Source organism: Orycteropus afer, unplaced genomic scaffold (genome assembly GCF_000298275.1).
Source record: "Orycteropus afer afer isolate SDZICR_OR568_19922 unplaced genomic scaffold, OryAfe1.0 scaffold00215, whole genome shotgun sequence".
Classification (NCBI taxonomy): domain Eukaryota; kingdom Metazoa; phylum Chordata; class Mammalia; order Tubulidentata; family Orycteropodidae; genus Orycteropus; species Orycteropus afer.
The window spans coordinates 2,564,421-2,591,023 of record NW_006921802.1 but is presented as its reverse complement, the minus strand read 5'-3'; the positions used below and the strand labels follow the sequence as shown (position 1 = coordinate 2,591,023).

Here is a 26,603-nt window from a genome sequence, read left to right as displayed (position 1 = left end):
TGGTACTTGAGTTATTGAATAAGTCCTTTCTGTCCCTTTTTGCTAATTTAGGTTATTACTGCAAATGCAGTGCCTTATACATTGGGACATACTGTGAGGTGAGCGTCAATCCATGCTCTTCCAACCCTTGCCTTTATGGTGGTACATGCCTTGTAGACAATGGAGACTTTGTTTGCCAATGCAGAGGATTATATACTGGCCAGAGGTATGTGTGTTTTTGTTAACTTTCATAATTGTAATTTTTAGTTTCTAAACATGTAATTGTGCATATAAAAGGTTTCCATTCACTTGTTAATGGTTTGTGTTTTGCTATATTTATTTGCAATAGGAGCATTAGGTTTATACATATTTTCCCTTATTCTTCAGGTGTCAGCTTAGTCCGTATTGCAAAGATGAGCCTTGTAAAAATGGTGGAACATGTTTTGACAGTTTGGATGGTGCCGTTTGTCAGTGTGACTCAGGTTTCAGAGGAGAAAGGTAAGTTATTCTTTCAAGATTTGTGTTCGCATCTTTCTATAGTATATTGATTAGTAAATGCAAAGATTCTTCATCAATCTGGACGACATTGCTTAAAAATTTGATAATCCACATATGGGCTCTTTGTATAATTTCTCTTTTCACTCTAAAAAAAGAAAAAAGTATTGAGATGGTAAATGTAATATGTGTTTGAAACACCTATTTGTATACTTCAGAAATATGTACAAAGAGTGTATAGGTTCTTGCAGGCAGTAAATATTTGTGGAATGAATGAAGTTACTATGTCTTTTAAAGCAGATGCCTATGGAGCTGTACCCATCTATCCTTGAGAGTGATGATAATGACATTCTTCATAATATGCTGTAACTACATTTATTAGCATCTACAGACCTCTTTCTGCTCTTGTTAGCTTTTGTAATTCTTACCCCATTCTGAGAAGTCATCATTGTATTCTAGGTGAAGAAAATCAGGCATTGAAAACCTTGAAAGAGGTGGATGAGAGATTTTAGTCCCAGATCCCTTTTTGTCTTGCTCTTTTCACCAGTTAAGTTAAAAACAAAATTGCTCAGGGCATGTGACTGGCAAGTGCCTAGCGCTTAGATAAACCTTCCTTATTGGTCTTATTTGAAGGATTTTCGTGCAACCTGTTTACGGGTATGTGCTTATGGTTTTGTAGCAGTCCTTGTAAATCCTGAATTTTGCCATCAGTCTTGGTTCATAAATTCCAGTCATTGAATATTTTCCTAATTCTAGTCAATTAATATTCTTTATTTGACAAAAACCTTACCAATTTGTTCTGCCGATAAGTATGGAGACTGATAAATAGGAACATTTCTTTGAAAGAGGGATGGTTTCAGAGTGGTAGTAGGTCTTCACAGATGCAAATAGACCTTTGTTTTGAAAAGCAGAGGGGATATGCCTGTGGACTGTTCTGTTAAGACTGGGAAGCTGTGGAAGGTTTTCAAATAGAAAGTCACATTTAAGAACGGAAAATGAAGAGTTTTTGCTCCTTTCACTTAAGTTTTATAAAGAATCTATCATATTCCTAAAGTTGAACATTTTCAGAAATTTAGTCTACTAGAACAGTTTACTGTTTATTAATATGCACATTTCAAATTTCTGAGTGGTAATGTGATTATTAAACCAAGAAGCAAAATGATGTTTTAGCTTTACGGTTTGATTTAGGAGTCTCTTAACTGCTTGAGAAATGGCAGTTAAACATCGGCACAGTATAATCCTGGTCTTCCAAGTATAAGCTCAAGGAGCGCTGGTGGTGTCATTTCTAAGGCATTTGACTACTCACCAGAAGGTTGACGATTCAAACCCACTAGCCACTCCACAGAAGGAAAACAGGACAGTCTACTTTTGTAAAGATATACCACTGTCAGAAACACAAAGGGGGATGCTATGAGTCGGACTTGACTCGATAGCAGTGAGTTTGGGTTTGGTTTGGTTTGAAGTATATGTTCAAAACCTACAATCAGGTGATTAATTATAACTCAAAAGGTGTTTGTGTTCTAATTATTCTTGATAGTGGGACTTTAGTTGTTTCATTTTGTTTTAGGGTATATCTTTTTAAGGAGGGATTATTCTGTAGTTTCTAAGGATCCTGGGCCTGGCAAATGCTTGTTTCTGTTGCATTGGTGTTGTTATTGTTGACTCTCTTTCCGGCAGGTGTCAGAGTGATGTGGATGAGTGCACCGGCAGCCCCTGCCATAATGGGGCCCTGTGTGAGAACACGCACGGTTCCTATCACTGTAACTGCAGCCAGGATTTCAGAGGGAAGCACTGCGAGGATGTCGTGCCCAACCAATATGTGTCGACTCCATGGAATATTGGATTGGCTGAAGGAATAGGAGTCATTGTTTTTATAACAGGGATATTTTTACTGGTGGTGGTGTTTGTTTTGTGCCGCAAAATGATTAGCCGAAAGAAGAAACACCGGCCCGAACCTGAAGACAAACACTTGGGACCCACCACAGCTTTTTTGCAAAGACCGTATTTTGATTCAAAGCTAAATAAGAACATTTACTCAGACATACCACCCCAGGTGCCTGTCCGTCCTATTTCGTACACACCAAGCATTCCAAGTGACTCTAGAAACAATCTCGACCGAAATTCCTTTGAAGGATCTGCTATACCAGAGCATCCTGAGTTCAGCACTTTTAACCCCGAGTCTGTGCATGGACACCGAAAAGCCGTGGCTGTCTGCAGTGTAGCTCCAAACTTGCCTCCCCCACCTCCTTCAAACTCTCCTTCTGACAGTGACTCCATACAAAAGCCTAACTGGGACTTTGACTATGATAGTAAGAATAACTTACTTTACCTAACTGAAACATCACTGTGATGAACAGTGAAATTACAAGTTCTCTGAGAATTATGCTGGTTCAAGTCAAAAAGTGGAGTTTTGGTTAGAGTCCCTGGGTAGTGCAAACAGTTAATATACTCAGCTGCTACCCAAAAGTCTGGTGGTTTAAGTTCCAACTAGAAGCACCTTGAAAGAAAGGCCTGACAATCTGCTTCGGAAATATCAGCCACTGCAAACCCTGTGGAGCACAGTTTTACTCTGACACCCATGGGCTCACATGAGTCGGAGCTGGCTTGGTGGCATCTGGTTCTGGTTGTTAGAGATAAATACGCTGAAAATCTGAAGATAGATTTTCTTTGGTAGATTTGAAACACTTTTTCAGGTGCCTTGAGCCCTGGACTGAGCAATTAGGCTGTGATGTTTGTTTAATTAAGGAATCAAATTTATTCGTGTGCCAATTAATATTCTACAGTGATCATTTCATTTTTGTAATGTATATGGACTTGGAGCTATACATATTTGGGCTTCTTACGACAAGTTGAAAGAGCTCTGGTGGCATAGTGCCTAAGGTGCTTGACTGCTAACCAGAAGGCTGGCGGTTCAAACCCACCAGCCGCTCCTAGGAAGGAAGGTTGGGCAAAGTACTTCTGTAGAAATCCAAGGAGGGGTCGCTGTGAGTCAGGTCCGACTCAACAACAGTGAGAGTATGACAAGTTATTAAAAACTTTGGGAGATATTTGCATGCTAGTGTTTTATTATTTTTTTGTGATGTGGCCAGGAAGGGGGTAGTATTTATATTGTAGCCCAAAGCCAAATGCTTTAAAACTGTATATGCCATTTTAAAACAAAATTTTCGTATCAAAACACTGACAAGTTATGTCCGTAAGCATCGTTTAAAAACCCACTGCCATTGAGTCGATTCTGACTTATTGCAACCCTCACTGGGTTTCTGAGGCTGTAAACCTTTATAAAAGTAGATTGGCTCATCTTCCTCCCATGCACCTGTTGGATTTGCACTACCAACCTTGGGGTTAGCAGCCAAATACCTTACTCACTGTACTACCAGAACTCCTTGAATCTTCCAAGAATATTTACAGTAGGGTGTTTTTGTTTTTCTGTTCTAACGTTTTTTTTTTTCTCTCTCTCTTTTGTTTTAATTATTTATTTATCATGTGAATTTCAGGCCGTTGTTTGTTAGTACTTGTTCTGTGTCACGATACAGCAGTGGGGGGCTTACAGTTTGTCTGTCATCATTTTAGCTAAAGTCGTGGATCTCGATCCCTGTCTTTCCAAGAAACCTCTGGAGGAAAAGCCTTCTCTTCCATACAGTGCCCGGGAGAGCCTATCTGAAGTGCAGTCCCTGAGCTCCTTCCAGTCGGAATCATGTGATGACAATGGTGAGTCAGCAGAAGTTTGAAATGCTGTGGTGCACTTGCTTGCTGTTCAGAATGCTACTCATGTAGTGTTATATAATGATAGAGATGCATCAGGTGCTCTTATTAAGTCTTAAAAAAATTGGTATTTCACTTGGACCACATCTAAGTAATACCTGCATGAGTGTCTGTTGGGCAGTATATTTATACTGTTCTTAATGAATAGATATTTGAACTGTAGCAATGTGTTAGGGGAAGAAAATATAATTAATGGAAAGGTAATTTCTATCTGATTGACTTATTTTATAGTGACTGTTTCTTCACAATAGTAAATGTTGTAGAAGTCTTGTGTTTTTTTTTAAGCCTTTATGCTTTCTTGAGTACCCCCTACACACATACACATGGACTACCCCCCAAGAGGACAGTGACAGGCTGAAATGTTCACCTTTAGTAGCACCTTTGGTATTACAAGGTCTTATTTGTCTCTTCCCTCAACCCCCCTGCGGCCTCAGCTCCCATTTGGATCAGAACATACTGACTGAGAGCACAGTTTAAGAGATTGCTAGTAAGTTTGATTATATTTCTAATAAAGAAAGTTTGACAGTGGGCTCTTTAATGACAAAGTTAAAAGTTATGTTTATCTGATTTCCCTAGAGTAAATTGCATTGATAACTACCTTTGCCATGTTAGCACATACCATTAGAAAAAACTGGTCAGTATTCAGTAACACAAAAAAGTGAATTTTAAAGTTTTTTCTTTAAATTGTATTTATCATTGTTGAGAATATACACAGCAAGATATATACCAATTCAACAGTTTCTACAGGTACCATTTAGTGATGCTGATGACATTCTTTGAGTTGTGCAACCATTCTCACCCTCCTTTTCTGAGTTGTTTCTCTCCCATTAACATAAATTCATTGCCCTCTGTGGTTCTTATCTAATCTTTAGAGTTGCTGTTGTCAGTTTGAATCCATATAGATAGTTCTTAAAAGAGCACACTGCTCAAGGCAGACTTTTTTTTATTAAACCAAAAACCAAACCAAACGCACTGCTGTTGAGTTGTTTCTGACTCATAGCAATGCCTCCTTGGGTTTTTGAGGCGATATATCTATGGAAGTAGATTGCCTGGTCTTCCTTCCATGGAGCAGCTGGTGGGTTTGAACCACTGACCTACCAGGTTAGCAGTCAAGTCTCTTATGTGCTGTGCCATAAGCTCCTTTAAAAAATAAATAAATAAATAGTTAAGCTAAATTCTTGTTCAGTTTTCTTTAAGAAGACTTCAGTGGATGTTTTTGGTTTAACATTTAAAATTATCTCAGTATAAAAAAGTAAGTTTTAAGTAGAAACTTCTGAATCTCAGAATTAATAAGCTTAGCTTACTTTTTTATTTGTGACACTAAAATGTAATGAGTTTACATATTTCAAACATTGTGCTTTGGTGGGAAGAAGTAATCCACTCATGGTTATTTGATTGTTTCCAATCCAGAGTAATATGGTCCATAACAGGAGAGTCCTTTTTCCCCCATAAGTATGTTTCATTCCTTTCTCATTTCAAGCACATTATGTGTGATACCAAAGTACCTGAGTTTATTATTTGGTGATGCAGATGAGGAACACAGCTTTGCTTATTACATCGACAAAAAAACATCAGAATTACTATTTACCAGTTTATGAAACAACTTAAAACATGAACTCAGAAGCTCTTCATAAATATATTTCAGAAATTTGTCAGTATTAATTTTCTATTTTAGTTCTTTTCATTGAAACATCATTCTCAATATCCTCAAACACTTTTAATAAGTTTTGATCAAATTATGAAAAATAACTGCCAGATAATACAGTGTGAGAGGAAAAGAAAGCCCATATATCTGAGAGTAGTTTGTATTTTAATCATATTCAGAATTTTTATCATTATCATTAAAATTATAGTCTGTATCATGAGTCTGTACTTAACTGTGTCAATTTTATAAGGCTGCTGTGACAAATTTATTATCTTACAATTCTGTAGGTTAGAAATCCAAAATGAGTCCCACTGGGCTGAAACTAAGCATCAGTAGGGCTGTGTTTCTCTAGTGGAGAATCTGCTTCCTCGCCTTTTCCGTCTTCTAGAGGCTGCCCACATTCCCTGGTTCATGGCCCTTTCTCCATCTTTCAAAGACAATAATGTTTCCTCTCTTACCCTTCTTCCATAGTCCCATCTCTCTGACCATTTCTCCTTTCAGGGTCTCATGTAATTAGATCAGACCCTTCTGAATAATTTAGGATAATCTCCCCATCTCAAGATTATTAGCCTTAAATCAGCCAACACCTCTTTGTCATGTAACATAACATTCACAAGGGATCAGGACATGGACGTCTTTGAGGGCCATTCTTCTGCACCACATATAGGCATATTTGTCTTGGCACACAGATGCTTTAAAATAATCTGGTACCCAATCAGAAAGGGAGCTTACATAAGACACACCCAGACAGAGGGTCTGCCCTTCTCCACTTGTATATGATCTTACCAGCTATCAGTCCATCTACAAAAAGGCATGAACTTTGGTATGGGGCAAGTAAGAACAGGGGTCAAACCAATTTTGTGTTTATATTGCATATTTTACCTTATTATGTAGCTTTAAAATTTTATTTTCTCTGGGAGTGATGTACAAACTTAATAAATGGATTCAGAAAAGTGACTTAACCAGGAATTTTACCTTTTGAATGTGAACTCTTTTGCTCATGAGATGTTAACATAGGAATTGTTTTGTCATGACTCAATCCATAAAGATAATTCAGAAAAAAAATTACAAAATATTTCTGAAGTCCAACAAAATGTGGTTGCTTTATTCCTTTGATTAATAATAAATATACAGCTTGGTTAGAAAAATCTCTGAGAAGTTACCTAAGAGTGCCAGGATCATACATAATTGTATTCTGTAGTTGTGTTAAAGCATTTGCTTTACATTTTTAAACCATGAAGTAGCAATTGTATAACATAAAGAATTTAATGCACTGCTTTCTAACTAACTAAAAATTTACCTAATTTACGCCTTTGTACCTTTTTACAAGCTTCCATAGTGACTGTAATACACCTGGTCAACGCTGTAGTTGACATGGTGAATCAAGAAGGTATAGTCCTAAGTGCTTGTGTTTTGTGCCTGTTTGTAGTGACTGTCAGTAGAGCAGTGTGCTTTTGCCTGTTGTAATGTTAACAGTTTGTGGTTTTCAGGCATTTACGTTCTTTTATTTTGTGCAGGTGTGTATATTTATAATACCAATACATTGCAAAAATATTTCTGTATATGTTATCTTTTGTTGTTGCTTTTTGCAGTTCATAGTGAATGTCCACAGTCAATTATAAGTAACCCTCAGGATCTTGAGACTTTTCTTTATGTGGTATAATACTAACATGTTTAGAAGTAATTCTAATTACCAGAATTTTTTTTTTTAATATAAAAGCTTTTTATTTGTATTGGAATAAGACTAAGTAGCACAAAGCTTTCATAACTAACCTACTATAACTGAGTTTTCACTTTTGGATTATCCTTGGATAAGATCAAGAAAAGTGGTAGAATATGGTAGAAGGTATATGTTGACACTTGACTTAGTGAAGATCATTTAATATGAACCTTTGTCAGTCTGTTCCAATTTAGGAGGACAGTGACCACTTCCCTCCAATTATTTTAAATTAAATTAATCCTTCATTAGTACACTGAGTGAGCATTCACATGTGAAGTGGCCACAGGTTAGTGGTTTTGAGACTGTGTTGTGAATCAGATCATTGGAGGCTGTGAAACGCTTGATTGACGGGCCCTAGTGCCAACATTTCTGATTCAGTTAGTCTGACTTGGGGGCTGAGAATTTTCATTTCTAACATGTTTTCAATAGATTCTGAAGTTACTGACCCAGGGTGATATTTTGAGAAAGATGTCAGTGTTACTAATTACTAATGAGCCTGTTACACTTAGCTCTCTGAGAAGTAGTACCATGTTTTTACTTGGTGATTCAGAAGGCAATTTATGTTTTGTTTAGTGAATTTTAGTTTTAACATCACATGCCAACATTTTGGATTTAAAGAAGCAGAAGTCAGACAGTTCCTTCAGTACTGTCTTTGTCATGGTAAAATTATTTTTGGTATGTCTAAAAAGAATACATTGCACTTAAAGTTGAAAGCTACCTGAAATTTTAAGGATTATTGAGTGCCTATTAATAACAAAGGTATCGCCCTTTTTTTATGAAAGAAATTACAATGTTGGTGGGTGGGTCTTTTTTGTTTTTGTTTTTTAAGTAGACTTTTTTTAAAAAGTCCTTTAGCTGCATGTTCGCTAAATACTTTATTGGCTTATTCATTTTTTAGAACAACCACAGTCTTTTCAGTTTTTTATTTCAATTTCTAGAAGAAAACCAACAATCAAATCTTATTTGGTGTAAATTACTTTATGTATAAAGGGTCCTACACATAAAGAGGAAGACCCTCAAGGATACGGACTGACACAGTGGCTGGAACAGTGGGCTCAGACATATTAATGATTGTGAGCATCTTGGAAGACTGGGCAGTGTTTTTTCTGTTGTTCATAGGGTCACTATGAGTCAGAACTGACTTGACAGTATCTAACAGCAACAACAACATGGACTTTTCAAGAACATTGTTTTATATGTACAATAGGTAGAGAGCATTAGCTTGTTTACAAAATCACTGAAGTGACCATACATCTATGATTAAACAAAAAAAAAAAATCATTGATGGTAACTAACAGTTAGAATTTGTGTTAGTGTTTGACCTACACTGTCTTATTTACTCCTCATAAGAGAATTTTCATACCTGTATAGAAGATAAGAATCTGAAGCTTAGCACCCTCTCCTGGGTCACCTGGTCCTCCTGACTGGAAGACTTGGGCTTTCCATCCACTTTCTCTGACTTCTGCTAGAGATCTGTGTATAAAATGAGGAGGGCCTGATGGGCAAGAGAAATTACAGATTTTGGGGAAAAGTGTTTGTAGCTAATATTTTTTCCAGAGAAAGGTTTAAAAATATATATATAAGTGATCTTATTCACAATGGACGTGGCTTGGATTTTCAGCTTTTAGTTCCCTATAAGTATCTAAAGTTTCATGAATTTCTCTATATTTAATATACAATTAAAATATACAATGTGTTTTAAAATGTGTATGTATTATGCAGCATTGGATGTACCTGATTGTCATCTAAGTAACCTGATGCTTCAGGGGCTTTGAAAAAAAATGATTTTATGATGTTTCTCAGTAAAATGAAAGTGTAATTCAAATTCCTTCTCAGTTTACGTTATATTAGAACCTATAGATTTTAATCATTCCTAACTCTCTATTTTCAGAAATGTAGAATTGCCAGAAGGAAAAGAAAGTAAAATAATATTTCACTTTCCTGGCAAAATCTCTAGTTCATTGTCTTCATCTTTCTCCCCCATCCTCACATTCCATTTTATTTGTGCTGTCTAGGTTTCTCAGCCGTTTGGAAGTTTCATAGGTAATGGCTTAAAGTCATTGTATATGGCCTACCTGACCTTAAAAATGGTTTACATTGTTTTATGCAGTTATCTTTATTGCCTTTTTAGCCGTTTATCTGTTTTAATTGTAAATCTTTTCTTTTCTCTCTACTCTGCCCCTAAAGAACCTCTGGCTGCTCCTGACCTCAGCAAATCACGAGGTGACTTATGCATGCCAGTTGTTCATTGATACTCACTAAAAGCTGGTTTACAAAAAAAAAAAAAAAAAAAGTTGACCTTAATGCTGACTTGCTTCACTTGTTTGCTCAGTGTGCAGCAGTAACTAAGTACATGATAGCTTGTGCACTGCATTCTAAATACATAGTGCCTAACCTTTTCCTCTCTGTCAAAAGATTTGAAAAATCCTAAATTATAAAAAAAAATTACTCCCAAATTGGGAGTATGTTTTTCATTTATTTTTAATAATGGTACTTTTATATATTTTAAAATGATTCTTAGTTTTAACAAGTAGCCGAGTTTGACTGTTGGTGTCTATCAAAAATTGCTTCATATTTTTCAGTGCTTGTTTGATTGTGTTTTGCTTGGTTTAGAGGCATGCTTTGATACATACCTATATTAAGATATTCACTAATGTACATAGGGCTAATAAAAAATAGTACAATATTTAATATTAAACATGCTACATTTTTATGAAAAAATTATTTTCTAAATTTCAACGTATTAAAGATTACTTATAATTTTTAAAAGTTGCTTTGATTAAACATTTTCTTAGTACAGATCATGTAACATTGGGTATTTTACTAATTAGCAACTTCTCCTTTTAGAAAGAATAAAATTTCTTTACTAAGGTCCTAAGACTGAACTAAATACTTCATAGAAACCACATAAGGAAAGTTGAAAGGATGATTGGAATCACTGTAGAAAACTGGGAACAATTTAGATGCAAATGCATTGCCTCTGTTAAAATTGTTTTTGTTTCCATGGATATGAGGTACATATATAAAACTGCAATCCAAGTTTTACGAACAGAACCTCATTCACAGAGGTCCTCAAAACAGGGTAGGAGTGGAGGGATGTCTTCAAAGCAAAGACAGAGGGTTTCCAAAGCAACTAACCTGGAATGTGTGAATGCGGATGCACCTTAAGTGTTTGATATTCTGTACTTCTTCCATTGCACAGATGCTTGGGAGAAAATACACTGAAATCTGTTGTCTTTTTTCACCAAGGGTATCACTGGGATACATCAGACTGGATGCCAAGTGTTCCTTTGCCAGACATACAGGAGTTTCCCAATTATGAAGTTATTGATGAGCAAACACCCCTGTACTCAGCAGACCCAAATGCCATCGATACAGACTATTACCCTGGAGGTTATGACATTGAAAGTGATTTTCCACCACCACCAGATGACTTCCCTGCACCTGATGAACTACCACCATTACCTCCAGAATTCAGCGATCAGTTTGAATCCATACACCCTCCTAGAGACATGCCTGCCGCAGGTAGTTTGGGCTCTTCAACGAGGAATCGGCAGAGGTTCAACTTGAATCAGTATCTGCCTAACTTCTATCCCGTCGATATGTCTGAACCTCAAAAAACAGGCACTGGTGAGACTAGTACTTGTAGAGAACCTTATGCCCCTTATGGTCCAGGGTATCAAAGAAACTTTGAAGCCCCTGCTGTAGAAAACCTGCCCATGTCGGTGTACGCTCCCACAGCTTCCTGCTCTGATGTGTCAGCGTGCTGTGAAGTGGAGTCTGAGGTCATGATGAGTGACTATGAGAGTGGAGACGATGGCCACTTTGAAGAGGTGACGATTCCTCCACTAGATCTGCAACAGCATACTGAAGTCTGACGCTCATGCTTCCCCCAAAAGTGCCTGGACTTTGATGAAACTAGAGATTATTTAAATAATCTTCTGCACTGTTCTTCGAAGCAGTGCTTACACGCTTTTTTTTCGGTGAGCTAAAATGGGCATGGCTGCACTGAATCATGCACCTCTTGACATGTTAGCCATTTCCAGTGTCCTAACCTACTGTAATTGTACGAGATTTACATTGGCTGTGCCATTTCTGAACGTCTTTTTTGTATTTACATTTGTCTGTTAAAATAATGAAGCGAAAATCAGTCCTACCATCTTGTTAGCATGATTCATGTATTTATGTAGATTCGATGATTTTAATTTTTTGTTTTGTAAATTTTGTGTACAGATTTGATTTCTCATAGTTTTAACTAGACCTTCAAGATATTTTGTGCATTTGTTTTTGACTCAGTTTTGATGGTGTTAGTGACATTACCTAGCACCCTGATTTTTTAATATAACCAGGGTTTCATGGTATGTTCTTTTCCACTGAGGTATAACATTTCATTAATGCATTTCAATATAGTCTTTCATTTCTAGATGTACATAGGGTGGAAAAGATCTGATACATGGACATGTCTTAAATGCGTTACTGTATTTTAGAATTATAAACATTTTTCATTATTGGAAAGTTTAATGGGGACCTTCTGCATACCTGTTTAGAACCAAAACCACCATGACACAGTTTTTATAGTGTCTGTATATTTGTGATGCAATGGTCTTGTAAAGGTTTTTATTGAAAACTACCATTAGCCAGTCTTTCTTACTGACAATAAATTATTAATAAAATACTTCAGCTTTACTGCCTGTTTTTCTTTGTATTTACACTACTGTTCAGGATTTAGTTGCCAAATTTAAATAGAAGGATGGATGAATAGAAATATGGATATAGATGCATTAGCTTTTAGTGGAATAAATGTGCAATCTCTTTTCCTTGCCAAAGCCAGGCCTTAATTACAAATGTAGCCACCAGGTGGCAATATATGGCTACCTGATACTGTTCAGATTCTGAACTTCAGAACTATAGCTGCAAAGGTAAGCAGCTTAGCTGTCACTTATATAATACAAATGTTCTGATGAAAACTTCAAGAATGTTTTACTTTATACATTTTTATTAGTGTTTATTGGCAATAAGTTAAATCCTATGTTTTCACCTTTGTCAATGATTTATATAAAAAACTGTCTTTATGAACCATTTTATCTTTCTGTCTCAAAGAACACATCATATTTCTATGTGATTTAATGTGAAACCCAGTAGCCATTTTCCTTGTCTATCTGTACAGTCAAAATCTATCCATCCAAAAGATCGAATACCTACTGTATGCCTATCACTGTGATACGAATTACAAAGAATCAAGCTTTGTTTACATCACAGAGAGACATATTTCCATCTTGAGTAAATGCCTTTATTTTTTTCAAATGATATGTATACATAGCTTAAAACACAAATAGAGCTAAAATAAATATAACTAAAAGCAGTAAACCCTTGCACTCTAACTGCTTATAACTCTTTAAGCTGTTTCTCCCATTTTTCAATTCATATTTTAAATGATATATTGTCATTTCTTGAGTCACAAACTTTAAAAAATACCTCTTGGTTCTGTATGATATTAGAAGATTTAATCACCGTATGACAACCTCTATTACATTGGCTATCCAGGATATCCAGGTAAAAAGGGGTGGGAGGCAAGGCTAGGCCCAAGCCCCCTAGAGCCAGAAAAAGGAAGGAGTGGCTGGGGACCACAGAGTGACAGGTTCCAGGTAGAAATTAGGTAAGGGGAGGGTGCAGAGGTTTCCAACAGCTAAGGGAGACAAATTTGTCAGTTTGTTGTTCTGTGAGGCTCGTATGTTGCTGTGAGGCTTGAGGCTGTGCCACTGGTGTTTCAGATGCCAGCAGAGTTCCACATGGTGTGCAGATTTCAACATAGCTTACAGACTAAGACAGACTAGGAAGAAGGAGGAGGCCATCCACTCCTCAAAAATTGGCCAAGGAAAACCTTTATGAATAGCAGAGAAACACTGTCTGATACATTACTGGGCAAATTATGAATAGCTTGGAAACATTGTCCAACACAGTGTAGGAAGACGAGCCCCTTGTGTAGGAAGGCACTCAAAATGCAACTGGGAAAGAGCTGCCTCATCAAAGTAGAACCAACCTTAATGATACGGATAAAGTGAGTCTTTCAGAACCATGGCATGATTCAAATTGAGGAGAAACAGCTGCAAACATCCATTAATAATCAGAACATGGAACGTATGAATTACGAATCTAGGAAAATTGGAAGTTGTCAAAAATGAAATGGGACGCATAAGATTGATATCCTGGGGATTAGTGAGCTGAAGTGGACCAATTTTGGCCATTTCAAATCAGACAAACATATGATCTACTATTCCGGGAATGACAGGTTGAAGAGGAATGGCTTGGTTCATCATCACAAAGGATGTTTCAAGATCTGTCCTGAAGTACAATGCTGTCAGTGATAGGATAATATCCATACACCTACAAGGAAGACCCGTTAATACGACTATTACTCAAATTTATGCACAAACCACCAAAGCTAAAGATGAGGAAATTGAAGATTTTTATCAACTCCTGCAGTCTGGAATTGACCGAACATGCAATCAGGATGTGTTGATTATCACTGGTGACTGGAATGCAAAAGTTGGAAACAAAGAAGAATCACCAGTAGTTGGAAAATTTGGCCTTGGTGACAGAAATAATTCTGGAGATCTCATAGTAGAATTTTGCAAGACCAATGATTTATTCATTGCAAATACCTTTTTCAACAACACAAACAGCGGCTATATATGTGGACTTCACCAGATGGAGTACATATGTGGCAAGAGGCAATGGAAAAGCTCAATCTTCAGCCAAAACCAGTCCAGGAGCTGATTGTGGAACAGACCATCAACTACTCATATGCAAGTTCAACTTGAAGTTGAAGACAATTAGAACAAGTCCACGAAAGCCAAAATATGACCTTGAATATATCCCTCCTGAATTAAAGATCATCTAAAGAATAGATTTGATGCATTGAATACCAGTGACCGAAAGCCAGAAGAATTGTGGGATGCCATCAAGAGCATCATCCATGAAGAAAACAAGAGGTCATTAAAAAGACAAGAAAAGAAGAAAAGACCAAAATGGATGTCAGAAAAGACTCTGAAATGTGCCCTTGAGTAAAGAGTAGCTAAAGCAAAAGGGAAGAAATGACAAGGTAAAAGAGCTGAACAGAAGATTTCAAAGAGCAGCTTGAGTGGACAAAGCCAATTACTGTAATGAAATGTGCAAAGACCTGGTGTTAGAAGACCAAAAGGGGAGAACATTCTTGGCATCTCTCAAGCTGAAAGAGCTGATGAAGAAATTTAAGCCTCAAGTTATAATATTGAAAGATTCTATGGGCAAAATATTGAATGATGCAGGAAGCATAAAAAGAACATGGAAGAAATACACAGAGTCACTGTACCAAAAAGAACTGGTGGATCTTCATCCATTTCAGGAGGTGGCATATGATCAAGAACCAATGTATTGAAGGAAGAAGAAGGTTCATTGAAAGAATTGGTGAAGAACAAGGCTACAGGAATTGACGTTATACCCATTGAGATGTTTCAACAAATAGATGCCCCACTGGAGGCACTCACTCAACTATGCCAAGAGATTTGGAAGACAGCTACCTGGCCAAAAGACTGGAAGAGATCCATATTTGTACCCATTCCAAAGAAAGGCAATACCACAGAATGTAGAAATTACTGAACAATATCATTAATATCACATGTAAGTTAAATCTTACTGAAGATAATTCAAAAACAGTTGCAGCAGTATATTGACAGAGAACTTCCAGAAATACAAGGTGGATTCAGAAGAGGATGTAGAATGAGGGATACCATTGCTGATGTCAGATAGATCTTGGCTGAAAGCAAAGAATACCAGAAAGATGTTTACTTGTGTTTTATTGACTAAGCAAAAGCATTTGATTGTGTGGATCATAACAAATTGTGGATAACATTGAGAAGAATGGGAATTCCAGAACACTTAACTGTGCTCATCAGGAACCTTTACATAGATCAGAAGGCTGTCATTCAAACAGAAAAAGGGAACACTGTGTGGCTTAAAATTAAGAAGGAACTATGTCAGAGTTGTATCCTTTCTCCATACTTATTCAATCTATATGCTGAGCAAATAATCCGAGTAACTGGACTATAAGAAGAAGAAAATGGCATCAGGATTGGAGGAAGAATCATTAACAACCTGCTGTATGCTGACGACACAACTTTGCTTGTCGAAAGTGAGGATGATTTGAAGTACTTACGAAAATTGAAGAATACAGTCTGCAGTATGGATTACATCTCAATATAAAGAAAACAAAAATCCTCACAACTGGAGCTATAAGCAGCATTATGATACATGGAGAAAAGATTGAAATTGTCAAACACTTCACATTGCTTGGTTCTACAATCGACACCAATGGAAGCAGCAGGCAGGACATCAGATGACAAAAAGCACTGGGCAAATCAGCTGTAAAGGACCTCTTTCAAGGGCTGAAGAGCAAAGATGTCTTCTTGAGGACTAAGGTGCACTTGACACAACCCATGGCATTTTCAATTGTCTCATATACATTTGAGAGCTGGACAATGAATAAGGTGGGCAGAAGAAGAGTTGATGCTTTTGAGCTGTGGTGTTGGCAAAGAATGCTGAGAGTACCGTGGACTGCTGAAAGAACTAACAGGTCTGTCCTGAAGGAAGTGCAGCCAGGATGCTCCTTGGAGGCAAGAATGCCCAGACTTCATTTCACATACCAACAAGACTTGGTCTTGTTGTCTGAAGGGACATTCCCTGGAGAAGGATGTCATGCTTGGTAAGGTGGAGGGTCAATGAAAGGGGGGAAGACCCTCAACGAGATGGATTGACACAGTGATGGTGGCGATGAGCTAAAGTATAGCAAGAATTGTGGAGCTGGCTCAGGATTGGGCGGTGTTTTGTTCTGCTGTGCATAGGGTCGCTATGAGTTGGAGACCACTCAACGGCCTAACAACAACAACAGCATTACACTTGCTATCCTACCATTGCTAACCACATAATTTTTGGTTTAATCTCTATGGTGTATTCAGTATTCTGACTATGCAAATATTCACTGCTGAACTAAGTAGTAAGAATGCCCATTTTCATTTACTTTGTGATTTTTTTGTAAACTATTGCTTTTGCTTTTTTTTTAAATTTTTTCATCTGTGACTATTCCATGTATTCATTCAAAAACTATTTTTCATTCACCTACTGTGTATTATATTACATGTACAGGCAGACAAAACATCCCTGCTTTCTTGGAGCTTACATTGCGAGGATGAAGTGTGGAAGGAGGCAATCATCAAATAAAATACTTAATAGCATGTAGAATGTTGAGTACTAAAGAAAAACACAGGATCTGGGAAGGACGATATGCAAGTGATGTTATGAGAACACCCAGAAATCCTCAATGACAAGGTGGTATTTGAGTGAAAACCTGTGGTTGATGAGAGAGAATACCATGTAGCTATTTGGGAAATAGGAACTCTGGTAGCATAGTGCCTAAGGCACTTGACTGCTAACCAGAAGGCTGGCAGTTCAAATCCACCAGCCACTTCTCAGAAGGAAAGTTGGGAAACCTACTTCCATAGTGATACTGCCTCAGAAACCCAAGGACGGCTCACTGAGTTGGGTGCAACTCCACAGCACATAACAACAACAACATCTGGGAAATCAGCATTCCAGGCAAAGATAGTAGATTATAAATGGCCCTTGGATTGGAGTGTGACTGGGAAGTTGAAATGAGGAGGCAAATGTGGCCTCTCATGGATTTGCAAATGCCTCTTAGTAAACGATAAAACTATTAGAAAATCTAAGTTTCCCAGTGCTTCCATAACAAAATACCACAGTGTGGGTGGCTTTAAAGAACAAAAGTTTGTTTTTGCAGTTTTGGAGGCTAGAAGTCCAGATCAGGGCATCAGCTCTAGAGGAGGGTCCTTGTCTGTTTCAGCTTCTAGTAGCTACCAACAGTTCTTGGAGTTCTGAACTTGTAGATGCATCCAACTTCATCTTCACATGGTGTCTCCCCCCATGTTTGTCTCTGTGTTCATTCTGCTCTTTATATACGAGGCCATTCAGAAGCAATTAGGTTTAGGACCCACCTGTTTTAGTATAACCTTACAATAAAAGAAAACTCTTATTTCCAAACAGGGTTATGTTTATACATGCAGGGGCTAGGGCTTCTACATTTCTTTTTGTGAGACACAATTTAGTCCCTAACACTGCATTTTTTGTTTTCCATCCTTAGACATTCCTCTGATGGAATCCTTCTCCCTAGTGGTCCAGTCTACTGGACCTAGTATTCTACTCTCTCAAAAAAACAAACCAAACTCACTGCTGTCTAGTCGGACCTATAGCAAACCCTTCCTTGGGTTTCTGAGGAAGTATCACTATGGAAGTAGATTGCCAAATCTTGCTTTCAAGGAATGGCTGGTGGGTTTGAACCACCAGCCTTCTGGTTAGCAGTCAAATGCCTTAGGCACTACGCCACCAGAGCTCCTATTCTACTCTCTAGTACTTCTATATAGCTGTTGTGGGATTCCTCTTTGCTGGCCTGAGTATTCCCCTTACCAGGGACTCCATGACTTCATCTTGGCTTAACTCTTACTTTGGTAGAGCACATCCTCCAGTTACTTTCTAAGAAAGTGAGCATGGGAGGTAATTTTTTTTTTTTTGGTGGCTTCATATTTCTGAAAATGTTTTTAGTCTACCCTCATACTTGACTGATAGCTTGCTTGGATGGAAATTTCTAGTTTGGAAGTATCATAATTTTAAAGTCATTGAATACTGCCTTCTAGCTTCCAACATTACTGTCAAAAAAGCCAGTGTTATTCCCAGTTTATTAATTGTGACCTAATCTTACTCTCAGAAATCATTTGTTCTTCAATATTGTGAGTTTTCCTTTTTTTTTTTTTTTTTTGATGTGGGTCTTTTCCATTGTACTAGGTATTCAGCTTTCACTATGGAAACCCACACACTGAGAAATGTTCTTGTGTTATCTCTGAAAATTTCTTCCTCTCTGTTTTCTCACTTCTATTTCTGAGACTCAGTGTAGGCTGCTCAACTTGCCAAATTGGTCCTTGAATTTTCTGATTGAATTTCTGCATTCTATCTCTTGTTGCTCCACTTCCTAGAAGAGTCATCCCACTATTATCTTTCAATCCATTTATGAAAACTTTTATATCTGCTGTCATGTTCATCTGCTAATCAAAAATTTGGAGTTTTGAGTTCACCGAGAGATAGGCACCTTGGAAGAAAGGCCTGATGACCTACTTCTGCAAAATCATTGAAAACCCTGTAGTGCACAGTTGTGCTCTGACACACATAGGGTGGCCATGAGTCTGAGTCAACGGCAACTCTTTCTTTTTAATCATATTTATCTGATTGTTCCTTTTATATAATGTATGAGTGTCTGTGCCTGCTATTTAGTAACAGATTGCATAGAATCTTACCATTCTAATTGTAGTATTTGAAAATAAGTTTCCTTTCTATTTTGCCTGATTGTTCTCTGAGCTCTTTTGAAATATTCCTTTTGGTTGGCCTTGGTCTCATTTTCACTTTGGAAGCATTCCTATTGCTTGATTTTGCATTAAATGGGGCACTTAAGCTGATTGAAGGCTGTGGGTCATTCTTGTAAACTCGGGGACTTTCTGCAACATGGTGTTGGAGCGGTGAGAAGGTAGTCACCTTCCTTTGTCCATATTTTATAGGTCTATACCCTGAAGAGTCTCAATTTCTCCAGAGCAGGGACCATCCATTTCCTGCATAGTAAATATTGTTGCACTTATTCTGTAATTGGCCAGATAAATAGACAGGGGATTGTACCATTCACTTAATCTCTGTTCTCAGTTGTGGGAATGTTCCTGCTCTTCTCTTTGCCTGGTGTCACTAAGTCCAATCAGGAGGGAGCTGAGTACCTGGATTTAACAGCTTCATATACAACTACAACTGGCAAACCATACCCTGGTTTCCATCCTATTCATCATCTAGAGGAAAAAATGCTAAACAATTGGCTTCTGTTGCTCTTGCCGGCTCCCAGCTATGAGGTCTGATTTCCTTCTCTGCTAAGGCATACTTTTATCATCCTCCACCTGCTACCCATCATCACACCTTATAGTTTTATTGAAAATGGAAGAGCTTTTTGATTTATCCCTTCTGTTTTGAGTTCATTTTCAAGAAAAAAAATGCAGAAATGTAATACTATGCCATCTTAAAACTGGAAGTCTATAATATGCTCTTAACTAATACTTTCTAGTGTTTGGAACATTGACATATTATTTTTCTATTGCTGAGTAGCAAATTACCACAAACTTAATAGTTTAGAAGCTCAAGTTCTCCAGGTCAGAAGCCCAGGCATGGCATGGCTAGGTTCTCTCCCAGTCCTCCTAGGCTGACATTAAGAGCTAAGCGGCCCTCTCATCCAAGGCTCAGGGTCCACTTCTAAACCTACACAGTTGGCTGAATTCAACTCTTTGTGACTATAGAAGTAAGATCCCTGCAGCATGGTGGCTTGCAATCTTCAAAGCCAACAGAATTTCTCTCATCCTTCTAATCTTTCTGACTTTTGGAAGGGCCCAGTCCCTCTTTTAAGGGCTCATCTGAATAGGTCAGGCCCACCCAGGACAGTCTACCTATTGATTAACTAAAAGTTAGCTGACTAGTTATCTGCTGGTGGAAGTTCTCATCCCGTTCACAAGTCCCATCTACACTCAAGAAGGAGAAAGGCATCATACATCCCCAGAGTGGGTTCTTGGGGCAAACAGAATTCTGCATTCCACAGTTGACATTGTTTGCATGTGTGTTATTGTGTTTTGGTGTTCTAAAATATATAAACTATTAAGCTGAAAACTACTTGCATTTTGTTTTTTTTTAGAAATACAGCATCTCATTTGAGCTAACGACATATGGCTAAAAATGTACGTGAAGTCTCAAAGTCAGTCTTAAAGTCAATTATTACTCTGACATAAACTATATTTATTCAAAGTGGATACTTCTGATACAAAAGAACCCAAGCAACCACATAAAATTAGTGTATACATATCCATTACCCTGCCCATGACCTAAAATTGGGACGTTTTGTCCATATCCCAAGACTGGCAGGAAACGTTGGAGCCTGTCAATTGTACCTATCCAAATTTCATTTGGAATGTTTATTTAATGTTCATTTAAAAATCCCTCTCTTACATTCAAGTGCCTCTGAACCCCTGTGTTGCTTCTTCATTGTTTTTGTACATTGCTGTCATTTTCACATGGATTTCTGTGTTATATGGTTGTAGTATATTTTTATTCAAAGAACATTTACTATTTGTCACAGTCTTTATCTTTAGCCTTAGAAATTATCACTTTAAAAAGTAAAAGATTTACAAATTAAGTATCCATTAGAAAAAAAGGGGGGTGGCAAGTAACAAATGTCCCAACTTTTAAACAGGTCCCGACTTTTCTGTCTACCTAAGGATATGGATAAAATTTTCTACTTTTAGATCAATAAAAATAATTAATTGATGCATTAATTGATGCACTAATTCTATGTGGTTGCTTGGGTTCTTCTGTAATAGAAGTATTCACTGCTAATTAATATGGTTTGTCTTATTTCAGAATACTTGATTTTAAGACTGAGACCTCACAGACATTTTTTAACCATATCCAATGAGCTTTGTATTTCTGACTTTGTTTTTTTTAAATCTATCTCTAACCACCACTTGTATGTCAGTTTGTAGTACTGTGGTGGCTTCTTGTTGCTGTGAGGCTGGAGGCTAAGTCACTGGTATTTCAAATACCACACGGTCATCCATGGTGGACAGCATTCAGAGAGCTTCCAGACTAAAACAGATTCAGAAGAAGGAAGGGGCCATCCACGTCTCAAAGAACTGGCCAGTAAAAACCTTATCAATAGCAGTGAAACACTGCCTGATATATTACTAGAAAACCTTTTGAATAACCCTGAAACATTGTCTGATATAGTGCCAGAGAAAATGAGCCCCTCAGTCAGAAGGTAATAAAATTCAACTGGGGAAGAGCTGCCTTCTCAGAGTAAAGAGAACTTTAATGAAGTGGATGGAGTAAAGCTCTTGGGACCTGCATTTGCTGATGTTGCACAACTCAAGATGAGAAGAAACAGCTGTAAACATCCATTAATAATTGGAACATGGAATGTACAGTATGAATCAGGAAAAAATTTAAAGTTGTAAAAAATGAAATGGACTGCATCAAGATCAATATCCTAGGCATTAGTGAGCTGAAATGGACTATTTTTGGCCATATTGAGTTAGACAACCATATGATTTACTATGTTGGGAATGACAGATAGAAGAGGAATGGTGTGGCATTAGATAACTAGTGGCATCACAAAGAATGTTTCAAGATATATCATGAAGTACAATGCTGTCAGTGATAGATTAATATCCATACATCTACAAGGAAGACCAGTTAATACTACTATTATTCAAATTTACACACCAACCATCAAAACCAAAGAAGAGGAAATTAAAGATTTTTACCAACTTCAACAATCTGAAATTGACAAAACATACAATCAAGATGTATTGATTATTGCTGGTGATTGGAATACAAAAGTTGGAAACAAAGAAGAATCACTTACCAGTTGGAAAATATGTACTTGGTGATAGAAATAACACTGGACATTGCATGATAGAATTTTGCAAGACCAACAACTTATTCATTGCAAATACCTTTTTTCAAAAACAACATAAATGGTGTCTATACACATGGACTTCACCAGATGGAGTACACAGGAATCAGATCAGCTACATCTGTGGAAAGACATGATGGAGAAGCTCAATATCTTTGGCCAAAATAAGGCCAGGAGCTGACTTTGGAAGAGACCCTCAACTGCTCATATGCACATTCAACTTGAAGCTGAAGACAATTAAAACAAGGCCATGAGAGCCAAAATATGATCTTGATTATATCCCTCCTGAATTTTGAGACCATCTAAAGAATAGATTTGATGCACTGAAGACCAATGACCAAAACCAGAGGAATTGTGGGATGACATCAAGAATATCATCCATGAAGAAAGCAAAAGGTCATTAAAAAGGCAGGAAAGGAAGAAAAGACCAATATGGATGTCAGAAGAGACTCTGAAATTTGCCCTTAAATGAAGAGTAGCTAAAGCAAATGGAAGAAATGACATGATAAAAGAGCTGACGAGAAGATTTCAAAGTGCAAACTTGTGAAGACAAAGTCAATTATTATTATGAAATGTGGAAAGACCTAGGGTTAGGAAACCAAAAGGGAAGAACAGGCTCAGCATTTCTCAAGCTGAAAGAAATGAAGAAAAAATTCAAGTCTCGAGTTATAATATTCAAAGATTCTAATGGGCAAAACATTGATTGATGCAGGAAACATCAAAAGAAAATGGAAGAAATACACAGTCTTTGTACCAAAAAGAATTGGTTGATGTTCATCCATTTTGGGAGGTGGCATATCATCAAGAACCAATGGTTTTGAAGGAAGAAGTTGAATCAGCACTGAAAGAACTGGTGAAAAATAAGACTCCAGGAATTGATGGAATACCCTTTGAGATGTTTCAACAAACAAATGCTGCACTGGAGGCACTCAGTCGGCTCTGCCAAGAGATTTGGAAGACGGCTACCTGGTCAACTGACTGGAAGGGATACCATATTTGTGCCCATTCCAAAGAAAGGTGATCCCACAGAATGTGGAAATTACGGAACAATGTATCAGGAGCTCTGGTAGCATAGTGCCTAAGGCACTTGACTGCTAACCAGAAGGCTGGCAGTTCAAACCCACCAGCCACTCCTTGGAAGGAAGATGGGGCAATCTACTTCCGTAGTGATACTGCCTTGGTAACCCAAGGAGGGGTCGCTATGAGTCAGGTCCAACGCGATGGCACATAACAACAACGACAGTCATTAATATCACACACAAGTAAAATCTTGCTGAAGATAATTCAAAAGTAGTTGCAGCAATATATTGTCAGAGAACTTCCAGAAATGCAAGCTGGATTCAGAAGAGAATGTGGAACAAGGCATATCATTGCTGATGTCAGATGGATCTTGACTGAAAGCAAAGAATACCAGAAAGATGCTTACTTGTGTTTTATTGATTATGCAAAAGCATTCCACTTTGTTGATCATAACAAATTATGAATAACATTGAGAAGAATAGCAATTCCAGAACACTTAATTGTACTCATTAGGAACCTATACATAGACCAGGAGGCTATTGTTCAAACAAAACAGGGGAATACTGCATGGTTTAAAATCAGGAAGGGAATGTGTCAGGGTTGTATCCTTTCACCACACTTATTTAATCTGTATGCTGAGCAAAATAATCTGAGAAGCTGGACTATATGAAGAAGAACACAGCATCAGGATTGAAGGAAGACTCATTAACAACCTGTGATATGCAGATGACACAACCTTGTTTGCTGAAAGCGAGAATGACTTGAAGTACTCACTGATGAAAATTAAAGACTATAGTCTGCAGTGTGGATTACACCTCAACCTAAAGAAAACAAAAATACTCACAATTAAACCAAGAAGCAGTATCACAATAAATGGTGAAAAGATTGAAGTTGTCAAAGATTTCATATTACTTGTTTCCATAATCAACGCCAATGAAAGCAATAATCAGGAAGTCAGACAACATATTGCACTGGGCAAATCTGCAAAAGACATCTTTAAAATGCTGAACAGCAAAGATATCTCTTTGAAGACTATGGTGTGCTTCACCCAAGCCATGGTATTTTCGGTTGCCTCATATGCATGTGAAAGCTGGACAATGAATTAGGAAGAATGAAGAAGAGGTGATGCTTTTGAGTTGTGTGCTGGTGAAAAATACTGAAAGAACCATGACTGCCAGAAGAACTAACAAATCTGTCTTGGAAGAAGTGCCAACAGAATGCTCCTAGGAAGCGAGAATGGCCAGACTTGTCACCTTTTTTGGCCATGTTTTCAGATGGCACCATTCCCTAGGGAAGGATATCATGCTTGGTAAAGTGGAGGGTTAGCAAAAAAGGGGAAGACCCTCACAAAGATGGATTCACACAGTGGCTGCAACCATGGGCTCAGGATTAATAAGGATTGTGAGGATGGCACAAGACCGGGCAGTGTTTCGTTCGGTTGTACACAGGGTTGCTATGAGTCAGAGCTGACTCGACAGCACCTAACAACAACAACAACACTGTCATCCATTGATAATTTAAAAACAAAATGGTAGCCAGGCTAACAACAGAGATTAGGAAAAGCTTTTACTATTTGAGTTTTTTTCCTTATGGATAACTAGGAGAGTAGGGAAACATTAATAAGCCAAACTGTAAAATGCCACCTTTCATGTAATTACTGTGAGTTATTTGTACTTAGCTTTCAGATGCTCCAAGACCAATACAAAATGTAATTTAATTTCAAGATAAACTCACTGCTGTTGAGTCAGATCCAACTCATAGTGACCCCTCCTTGGGTTTCTAAGGCAGTATCACTACGGAAGTAGATTGCCCAATCTTTCTTCCGAGGAGTGGCTGGTGGGTTTGAACCACCAGCCTTCTGGTTGGCAGTCAAATGACTGGCACTACACCACCAGATAGGGTAGGAAAACAATTTAGCCTTGCTATCTCCTGTTAAAAAGAGAAGGAGTTCATAGGTAAAGGATCCAGCAGCAACGAGGGAGGGGTTAAAGAGTATTATGGTTGTGCACCTGTCGGTATTTGGGAAGGAGGCCATGGGTAATGAGATATATACCTCATCCCTCCCATCTCAAGGTTTTAGAATTGGATATGAGTAACTTGATCAAAATAACTTGATTATTAGATTGTATGGGTGCTTATTGAAGTCACTAGAAAATTATTGTTCTTTGCTGTGAGTTGATTCTGACATATTGGGGATCCAATATGTGCAGTGTAGAACTGTGCTCCATAGAATTTTCAAGACTGTGACCTTTCAAAAAGAGATTGCCACGTCTGCCTGTGCCTCTGGGTGGGTTGAAACATAAAGCTTTTGGCTAGTAGTTGAATGGTTAACCGTTTGCACCACTCAGGGATTCTAATAAGAAAATAGACAAGGATATTGCTGAAAGCTTTGCCTACCTAATCTGTGTGCATGCATTAAATGAAAGGATTTACTGATACATTCATTCACTCATGCAACTAACAAAAATTGATTGAACTTACACTATTTCCCAGACACTGCCTGGCTTTAAAGGCACTCTTTTCCCTGACATCTCTCTTCATGGTTTAGTCTAGTAATCCTGGGACAGTTCTCTTACTAAGCAGTATAAAGCACATTTTTTAAAATGTTTCAAAATATATAAACACAAGCATTATTAGAGATTTAAAAGGTGCTTGTTGCACTTAATGATCAAGCAACACAACCTTGTTGCTATGTGCTATCAAGTCAATTCTGCCTCTTTGTGACCCCATGGGACTAAGTAGAACTTCCCTATAGGATTTCCTATGGCATAAGCTTTATAGGAGTTTTTCTCACCCAAAGTTTTTCTCCCTCAGAGCTGCTGGGGGGGGGTTTGAACCACTAACTCTTCATTAGCAGCCAAGTGCTTAACCATTGCATCAGAGTCCTTAAACTTGAGAGGAAAAAAAAAAAAAAAAGCAACTTCCTTCCATATTGGTGCTTCCACAGGATCCAAAAAAGTATACATTCACCGCATTGTACATGATGACACTCCTGGTTATAGACAGATTATTTCTCTTTTAATCACTAACACACTGGAATATTTTGTCTATTTTGTTATTCACCTGCATAAAAGGAAAGTCCTTTAAAACGTTTTTATATACTTTAATGTAAGAAAAAGAGGACATCCATACTGTATTCTCAAGCAGGTACCTAGCAAGAATACAGAATATTAACCAAATTATTACTTGAATTTTCTTGAATACACTCCACCCAGCATTACAATTTACCATCCTATATACTATCACAGTTGGATTAAAAAAATAAAATATTTTGAAAACATATGGAACCATAATTCTATCACCCAGATACATTATCATGACCATTTTGATGGATATAAGATGATTTTATTTTCTGTGTATACTACCAAAGTTTAGTTTGCTAAATTGGT

General features: G+C 37.6%; 1 protein-coding gene across 1 annotated transcript in view; it reads left to right on the top strand.

Moving 5' to 3' along the window:
* The window catches only part of FAT1 (FAT atypical cadherin 1), a 151,129-nt gene extending 139,650 nt beyond the window's left edge, over positions 1 to 11,479 (top strand). Inside the window, exons 22-26 of the mRNA XM_007948396.2 lie at positions 52 to 205; positions 367 to 477; positions 2,152 to 2,783; positions 4,045 to 4,182; positions 10,851 to 11,479. Coding sequence (XP_007946587.1) covers positions 52 to 205; positions 367 to 477; positions 2,152 to 2,783; positions 4,045 to 4,182; positions 10,851 to 11,479 — 1,664 coding nt within the window. The remainder of the gene's footprint in view (positions 1 to 51; positions 206 to 366; positions 478 to 2,151; positions 2,784 to 4,044; positions 4,183 to 10,850) is intronic.
* Positions 11,480 to 26,603: the final 15,124 nt, after the last annotated feature.